Below are 9,703 nucleotides of genomic sequence, written 5' to 3' on the forward strand. Positions count from 1 at the left end.
AACGCCGCGCGTCCAACGGTGGGGTCAGCTTCACTGGAGGTGGCCAAAACCATCGCCGTCGTCGAGTTCTTGCAGCGGCAGTGCACAGTCGGGCTCGGGCGCGGCGTTACGACAAGCGAGCGAGCGAGCTGGGCGGCTAAGCATCAGCTATCAGGTACGAGGAGCACACTAGCGCTACTGGACCGAGCCATAGGGGCTCAGATGCGTGAGCTCACTTGTCATGGCATACAGGGGAGCTCGGAGCGCGGGGGAAGGTGTACGATGCACTAGGGGAAGCAAGGAGGAGTCGAGGAGGGCCGAGGGCTTACAACGGAAGCGGTGGTGTCCTTGGTGGAACCAGAGGAGGTCGAGGTCGAGCGGATCAACGATGATGCCACGTCGGCCGTAGCGGAGGAAGATGGTCAATGGCAACGTTGTGGTGCGCCCACGGTTGGTCTGACACTCACAGTTGACGCAGACGACGGCGAGGGTCCTCCTGGACATCGGTCGACGGCACGGGGAGGCCGGTGGACATGCCGGTGACGGTGGTGCGTTGACGGGAACACGGGCAATGAAGAAATGGAAGGGGGCTGTAGAGAATGATTTGGTGCATCAATAATCGATTGATCGTGCACGAGGCACATATATATAGGTACATGGGGTGTGACCAGTATCTTGTCTCCTAAGATACACGTACATACAGAGGGAGGCAGACAGTACATGTACTGCATACGAAACCCAGACCTACATACATGTACACATGTTCAACACCATCCCCCCCCCCCCCCCCCCCCGCAGTCGAAGCGTCGCCGGTGACGCAGAGACTGCACCAAAAGCACTAGAATGTTGAGGTGGGTAGTCCCTTCGTTGTAACATCGGCGAACTACTGATCGGTGGGCACATGGAGAACGCGAACACGACCAAGTGTGACGTGCTCCCCGACGAAGTGGATGTCGAGCTCAATGTGCTTCGTCCGTCAGTGATGGACAGGATTAGCAGCGAGGTACACGGCGGAGACGTTGTCACAGTAGACAAGCGCCGCCTTGATAACCTCATAGGGCAACTCCTGAAGTAGCTGTTGTAGCCAAGAGCACTCCACGACGGTATTGGCCCCAGCCCGGTACTCAGCCTCGGCGCTCGATCGTGAGACCGTGGGTTGTCGTTTAGATGACCACGAAATCAGATAGGGCCCAAGGTAGACGCAGTAGCTAGAAGTGGAGCGTCGAGTGTCGGGACACCCAACCCAGTCGTCATCGGAGTAGGTGACAAGGCTTGTGTCAGGTGATGCCGTCAGGGTGAGACCCATGGCTATGGTGCCACGTATATACTGAAGAATACATTTCACCAGAGCCCAATGAGTGTCACGAGGAGCGTGCATATGAAGGCACACCTGCTGGACAACACACTGAATGTCCAGACGCGTCAGCGTGAGTTACTGAAGCGCACCGACGATGGAGCGGTAGAAGGGAGCGTCGGATGTTGAACAACCCTCGATGGCGGACACCTTAGCCTTCGTGTCAACAGGCGTAGGAGCAGGCTTGTAGTTAAGCATGCCCGCTTTCTCCAGAAGCTCGTACCCGTACTTCTGCTGGTGCAGGAAGAAGCCAATGGCCAGACGCACAACTTCGATGCCAAGGAAGTAGTGAAGAGCCCCCAAGTCCTTGAGGGCGAACTCAGTGCCGAGGCGAGCTGTGATTTGCTGAAGGAGCGTTGGCAAGGATGCAGTGAGGATGACGTCATTGACGTATAGGAGGAGGTACGCGGTGGCGGAGCCCTAGTGATAAACAAACAGGGAGGCATCAGAACGTGTGGACCAGAACCCCTGCTGCTGAAGGAAGGACACGATTCGCTGGTACCAGGCCCGAGGTGCCTGCTTTGGCCCGTAGAGAGAACGGGAGAGCAAGCACACATGGTCCGGATAGTCGGTGTCGACGAAACTAGTAGGCTGCTGATAGAACACCTGCTCGTCAAAATGGTCATGCAAGAAAGCATTAAACACATCGAGCTGGTGGACTCGCCAGACGCGAGAAACAGCAAGCTAGAGGACAGCGCGAATCGTGCTCGGTTTGACAACCGGGGCGAAGGTGTCGGTGAAGTCCACGCCGGCACGCTGGCAGAAGCCACGCACCACCCAACGCGCCTTGTAGCGCTCGAGAGAGCCGTTGGGGCGAGTCTTGTGGCGGAAGACCCACTTGCCAATGATGACATTGGCACGGGGAGGCCGCGGGACAAGCTGCCACGTACAGTTATGCTGCAGGGCGTCAACTTTCTCATGCATCGTAGCTAGCCAGTTTGGATCCCGAAGGGCTGCGCTTGCAGAGGTGGGGAGCGGAGACGGCACCGAGGTAGACGCAGCACACACGTACTCGTCAGATGGATAACACGTGCTAGGACTTAGTGTCCCAGTCCGGGCCCGAGTGACCACACTCAGGGCCGCGGAGGGTGCCGCAACGGGGGCGGCCGGGGGGGGGGGGGGGGCGGGTCAGTGGGCGCCGCGGCGACGGGGGCCGCCAGTGCGTGGAGCGCGGGCAGGGCCAAGCGCAGTGCACGGCTAGGCGGTTCACCAGAGGTGGAGGCAGGGGCGAACCGCACCGCGAGAGACGCCGAGGGTAACGGTACCTGCTGAAACAGGAACACCAACTCATCAAAGTACACATGCCACGAAGTGAAAACACGGTGGGACACTAGATCATAGCACTGGTAACCTTTGGTGTTGGGAGGATAACCAAGGAAGATGCAAGGAAGCGACCGGGGAGCGAGTTTGTGAGGAGCAGTGGACGCGGTGCTAGGATAATAGAGACACTCGAATATGCGAAGACCATCATAAGATGGAACCGCACCGAAGAGGAGCTGGTGAGGAGTGTAGTTCCAGCGCGAATGACACGGGCGGATGTTAATAAGGAGGTTGGCGGTCGCGAGCGCGTCCGGCCAGAACCGAGGTGGCACGTAGGACTGGAAGATCAACGTGCGGACACAGTCATTAAGAGTGCGAATGATGCGCTTGGCGCGACCATTCTGCTGTGACATGTAGGGACAAGTGAGGCGAAAGACGGTGCCGTGGGACGCAAGAAGATTGCGGACAGCGACGTTGTCAAACTCCTTGCCGTTGTCTGTTTGTAAGGCGAGAATAGATGAGCGAACTGTGTGGTGACATATGAATAAAAAGCTGTGAGTGTTGCAAGAGTGTCAAACTTGCGACGGAGAGGGAATGTCTACACATAATGAGAAAAGTCATCCAATATCACCAAATAGTATAAGTAGCCCGTGTTGCTCGCAACCGGGGACGTCCAGACATCACTATGCAATAACTGAAACGGAAAGGTGGAAATGTTTGTAGACTTGCTAAAGGGAAGACGAACGTGCTTGCCAAGAAAGCAAGCCTCACAAGTGTGGTCGTCAACCTTATTACATGAGAAAGAAAAACTCTGTAGAATCTGACGCATAACAGTGGAGTTGGGATGACCAAGGCGGGCGTGCCATAGATCGACACTAGCGGCGAAGGCGGCGGGACGACGGGTGGTGGTGGCGCCGGAGGGATGCACCGGGTAAAGCTCGTCCGGGCTGTCACATCAGTGGAGTACCATCCGTGTACTTGCTTCCTTCACAGAAAAGCCGATATCGTCAAATTCAATAGTGATAGGATTCTCACATGCAAGGCGACGAACAGAAATTAGATTAGTGACTAAGTCAGGAGACACAAGAACATTAGAGATATGAACGGGAGTAGAAGTAGAGGGAAATGACATATGACCGACATGTGTACCGGGTGGGGAGGAACCGTTACCAACGGTGATGCAAGTGGGAGTATGAACAGGAGTGGCAGACGTGAGTTTACCCGGATGAGCAGTCATATTAGTGGTGGCGCCCGAGTCCATGTACCAGTCACCGCCGCCACCATAGGAAGTCGGTGATGGGGCGGAGTGCAGAGCAGCGAGAAGGGCCGGGTCCAACGGCGGCGGCACCTGAGGAGGGTAAAACCCTCCGTAGGCCGGCGCGGGGGCGGCGCCGAAGGCCAGCGCGGCAGCAGCGCCATAGGCGGGTGCGGCCCCGTAGGCGGGCGTGGGTGGGGGCGCAACACCGTAGCTGCTATTGGGAGCAGCGTTCTGCGCGGCAAAGAGGGCCTGGTGGCTCGTCGGATGAGGCCCAAGGATGACCAAAGCGGGTGCCTGAGGGACCGGCATCGAGTACACGTGGACGACGCTGGTCCACTAGTTGGTGTCGTACGTCCATTGAGTGCGGCAGGGGGAAGTACCCTGGAGGCGCGCGCGCGGGGGGGTGGGGGGGGGGGCTGCCGGCGCCGCGCCGGTGGGGCGGCCGGTGGTGGGGCGCCATGGGAGGTGCCGGCGGCAAGGGCGTGGTGCTACACACGCTTCTTGACTCCCTTCATCAGGCGCTCCTCCAACTGCAAGTACGCCACGAACTTGGGGAAGGAGGGCTCCGGCATCAAGGTGAGGTTGGAGGCAGCGTTGCCGAAGTCCTCGTTGAGGCCGGCGGTGCGCGTGCTGAGGAGGAGGTCGTCATCAACCTTGGCACCAATGTTGCGGAGCTCATCCGCCAACGTCTTTAGGTAGCGACAGTAGTCATCAATGTATTGTTCATCCTGGTGACAGTCAAAAAATTCCCACTTCAAAAAAACGCGGCGCTGAAGCTTGTTGTCGGTGAAGAGGCCGTTCAGCTTAACCCACAGGGCGCGGGCGTCATCGCCGGCGCTCACGACCGTGTGGAACATGTCCTTGGTGATGGTAGTGAAGAACCACCAGATGATCGTGGCATCGATCGCGGTGCACTCGGGGTCGTCCACCATGGCACGGGAGTCAACGGTGCCATCCACATGATCCACGAGGTTGTTCTCGCGGAAGAGCAGCGAGAAGTACGTCTTCCACATGAAGTATGTGGAGGTGGAGGCGTCGAGGGTGACGGGGACGCGTGCGTGGACGTTGATGTCGCACATTTCAGCAGGGTCGATGGCGAATGGGTTGGAGTAGGTGGAGGCGTTGGACGACATGGCGGTGAGGGGTTGGGGAAGAGGGCGGCGCGGCTGTGGCGGAGGGGTTGGGGAAGGGGGCGGCGCGGCGATGGGAGAGGTGCGACGCGGCGGGAGGGCGGCACGACGGGGAGGAGAGGACACAGGGGGAGGCGCGCGTGGAGAGGAGTAGCAGCGACGGCGTGGGGCGGCGGCGGCGGCCCGAGGAGGCGGCGGCTACGGTTTGCGGAAGCGGGAGGATCGACTTGCGATAGATACCACGTAGAGAATTATTTGGTGCATCGATAATCGATTGATCGTGCACTAGGCACATATATATATAGGTACAAGGGGTGAGACCGATATATTATCTCCTAAGATACACGTACATACAGAGGGAGACAGACACTACAAGTACTGCATATGAAACCCAGACATACGTACATGTACACATGTTCAACAGGGGCGAACGAGAGGAAGGGGACCTGGGGATTTTAGGGTTTCGAGGACGGAGAGAGAGGGAGCAGGGGTTGCTCTTATCCTCTGTACAGTGCTAGGGGCGCACAGTGGCCATGGCGCTCGGGCGGCCTTTGCCCAGGCGCGGCGGGAGGTAAGGGAAAGCCGACTTCCGCGGAATGGGCTGCACTGTAGTTGCTTAGGGCCCAACTGTACAGTAGGTTTCCCTTTTTCTTTTTCTTTTTCTTTTTCCGATTTCTTTTATTTGTTTATGTTTTACATTTACTTTTAATAGTAAATTAGTTTTAAAAAAAGGAAACTTGGGCCAATATTTATATTGCAATTTTAGACACTACCAAAAACAGTTTGAGTGCATTATAATTTCATTTGAATTTTGTATTAAAGAGAAATGAATTAAATGTGTTATTTTGGGTACTGTTTTAGCTTCTAGGTTCCAAATGAGCAAACAAGTTGTGTGGTTTTCCTCCACATTAATTACATATGGAATATCTGCTAAAACATGAACTATTTTTGAGACATGTTTGTGAAACTTTAAATTTCACTTGCAATTTGAATTTTCATTTGACTTGGATTTTTATCAAGGGGCAATTTGTCTTAGTTAATCTTGACGATATGGCACCATTAGTGTGAAGTTGCTGTAGCATGACACTGGGGTGTTACAACCACTAAAGGAAGCAACAATATACATATCATCAAAATATCTAATGAATACCAACATCACATGATTACTTATAACAAGACTTCTCCCATGTCCTCAAGAACAAAAGTAACTACTCACAAATGGTATTCATGTTCAAGATCATAGGGGTATTGAATATGCTTGAGGATATGAACATTAATCTTCCACCAAATAAACCAACTAGCATCAACTACAAGATGCAATGAACACTTCTAGCAACCCACAGGTACCAATCTGAGGTTTTGAGACAAAGATTGAATACAAGAGATGAAGTAGGGTTTCAGAGAGATGGTGCTGGTGAATATGTTGATGAAGATTGGTCCTCCCAGGATGAGAGGATTGTTGGTGATGTCGATGGCTTTGATTTCCCCCTCCCGGAGGGAAGTATCCCTGACGGAATTGCTCCGCCAGAAAGCAAAAGTGCTCCTGCCTAGGTCCCGCCTCGAGACGGTGGCGCTTCATCCTGAAAGTCCTCCTCTTATTTTTTTTCTAGGTTAAACCCCCTCATATAGTAGAAGATGGGCACCGGAGGCCAGCTATGGGCCCCACAAGGTATCAGGGCCCACCGAGGGGGTGGCCACGCCCTGTTGCCTTGTGGGCAACTGGTGGCCCCCTATGGAAACTCTTTGCTCAAGTATTTTTTATATATTCAATAAAAAATCTCCGTGAAGTTTCACGTCATTTGGAGCTCTATATAATAGGTACCTCTGCTATAGCTTCTTTAGGTCCAGAAATTCCAGCTGTCGGTAATCTCCCTCTCCATGCAAATCTTGCAAATTAAGAGAGAAAAGGCATTAGAATTGCATCGTAAAGTGGAATAATGACCAAAAACAGTATAAATAATTGTAGGAAAACATGATGCAAAATCGACATATCAACTCCCGCAAGCTTAGACCTTGCTTATCCGCAAGCAAAAGCCATACTCGATAATCATGACCACATGTTTAGAGAGAGAGATGTCGATAAAAACAAAATGAGGACATGATAGCATCATGATCAATAACATAACAACAAATAATTATCATATAGCTTGTCATAAACAAGTAACAGTTCATCCAAAACTTTGAAGTACAAAGTATACAATTTCTTGAAAACAAACAAACTATGTTCTCGGTCATCAAAACAATCACAATTCACCATATTTCCAAGAAGAGTCTATGTAAGAGCTTTTTTTGGCAAGTCTACATACTCAACCATCATTTAGTCTTCTATGATTGCTAACACTCAATGCATAGTTTCGGGAACAAACGTTTCCGCTAGACACATGGGAACATGGGGGCTTAATGTTTTCGCCTCCCAACTTGTTTACCTCAAGGATAATGTCAACAATAATAACTCATGATCACCTACATCCAACTAAATATAGGTATCTGGATCTTTCCCCAACACATGATGCTTGCCAACTAGAGAATAAATAGAGCAGAACAGGGATGAACATTATTGACTCTTGCATAAAAATAAATACAGAAAAGTAAAAGATAGGCCCTTCGCAGAGGGAAGTAGAGGTTGTCATGCGCTTTTTATTTTTGGATGTACACCCTCTAAATGTAAAGGAACGTCACTTTATATTGCCCCTTGTGATAGCAACCTTTATTATGAAGTTGCCATCACAAGTTTGTACAAAGCTTATTTTGCATTATAATAAAAGATCATACATATTTAGGAGCAATTTTTATTGCTTTATGCACCGATGACAACTTAATTGAAGGATCTTATTCAATCCATAGGTAGATATGGTGGACCCTCATGGAAAGAAGTTGGTTTTAAGGGTTTTGGACGCACAAGTACTATCTCTACTTAGCGCGGATTTTGGTTAGCAAGAGGGTTTTAAACAAGCACCACATGTTATAGGATCCATGACAATATAGATTCTATGTGAAATTGTGAATGTAAACAAACGTAACTCATTACGTTCTCTTCCTTGTCCAACATCAACTATTTGACCATGCAGAAAATATTTGATGGGGGCTCACAATCATAAAAGATGTCCAAGATAGTATATTTATATGTGAATCTTTTCTCCCTTTAATACTTTTACATGAATTGCATCCATGACCAGTACTATGTTTGTTAATTTCCAATAACTTTTATCGACCATACTCTTTCTATGTGAAGTCATTACTCCCCATGGGATTAGCATATGATCTTTTATTTCTTTTTATTATTGATATTGAAACAAGAAAGTAAAGAAACAAAACTCAAGCTACTCTTTATTATATGACTCTCACACCCGATTACATAGATAGGAATCAAAGCATGCACTCGAAGAAAAAACTTTGCTAAACTTTTATTCTTCTAAATGATGAAATAAGGATCAAACTAAGATAGATAATGATGGTAAAAGGTGATCATGATACAATACTGGGGAACATCCCCCAAGCTCAAAACAAGCTAAGGGTGGTGCCCATACCCATGTACTCAAGTGTCTTTCTTTGGTGATGATGGTGTTGAGGTACTGGGCTTGTACTTCATCTTCAATAAGTATTCCAAATTTCTATTGATCTTCTCAAGAGCATGAATTTGCTCTTCCAACACAATAACCTCATGAGTAAGCAATGTATTTTGAGAGCAAATTGCTTTGAATATATTTAATATATCAGTTTCGGATGGAGAGAGGTTATGATAAAGAGGTTGTGATGACCCACAAGTATAGGGGATCAATTGTAGACTTTTCAATAAGTAAGAGTGTCGAACACAACGAGGAGCAGAAGGAAATGACAAGTAGTTTTCAGCAAGGTAATGTCGGCAAGTGCTGAAATTTTAAGTAATAGAGTAGTTTGATAGAAAGATAATTTGTAACGAGCAAGTAATGATAGTAGTAGCAAAAGTGTCGCAAGGTAGGCCAATCCTTTTGAGGCAAAGGACATGCCAAAACGGTCTCTTATACTAAGCACAGCGTTCTTGAGGGTACACGGGAATTTCATCTAGTCACTTTCATCATGTTGATTCAATTCGTGTTCGCTACTTTGATAATTTGATATGTGGGTGGATGATACGTCTCCGTCGTATCTACTTTTCCAAACACTTTTTCCCTTGTTTTGGACTCTAACTTGTATGATTTGAATGGAACTAACCTGGACTGACGCTGTTTTTAGTAGAATTACCATGGTGTTGTTTTATGTGCAGAAAACAAATATTCTCAGAATGACCTGAAACTCCATGAAACATCTTAGAAAAAACAATAAAAATTCCTCGCCAAAGATGAAGACCGGGGGGCCAACACCCTTCTCACGAGGGTGGGGGGCGCCCCTCCCCTAGGGCGTGCCCCCCTACCTCGTGGGCCCCCCGTTGCGTCTCTGACTCCTACTCCACCTCCATATATTGAGTTTCTATGAGAAAAAAATCAGGGAGAAGAAATCATCGCGTTTTACGATATAGAGCCACCGCCAAGCCCTAAAACCTCTCGGGAGGGCTGATCTGGAGTCCGTTTGGGGCTCCGGAGAGGGGGATTCGTCGCTGTCGTCATCATCAACCATCCTCCATCACCAATTTCATGATGCTCACCGCCGTGCGTGGGTAATTCCATCGTAGGCTTGCTGGACGGTGATGGGTTGGATGAGATTTATCATGTAATCGAGTTAGTTTTGTTTGGGTTTGATCCCTAG

General features: G+C 49.9%; 1 protein-coding gene across 1 annotated transcript; it reads right to left on the reverse strand.

Annotated features, from left to right (window-relative positions):
- Positions 1-4,339: 4,339 nt before the first annotated feature.
- On the reverse strand, positions 4,340-4,984 carry LOC147965177 (uncharacterized). Its single transcript, XM_087530326.1, has one exon. It carries the CDS (start codon positions 4,982-4,984, stop codon positions 4,340-4,342), a length of 645 nt encoding a protein of 214 aa, XP_087386452.1.
- Positions 4,985-9,703: the final 4,719 nt, after the last annotated feature.

This window comes from Triticum urartu, chromosome 6A, assembly GCF_056163025.1.
Source record: "Triticum urartu cultivar PI428250 chromosome 6A, HENAU_Tu73, whole genome shotgun sequence".
Lineage (NCBI taxonomy): Eukaryota > Viridiplantae > Streptophyta > Magnoliopsida > Poales > Poaceae > Triticum > Triticum urartu.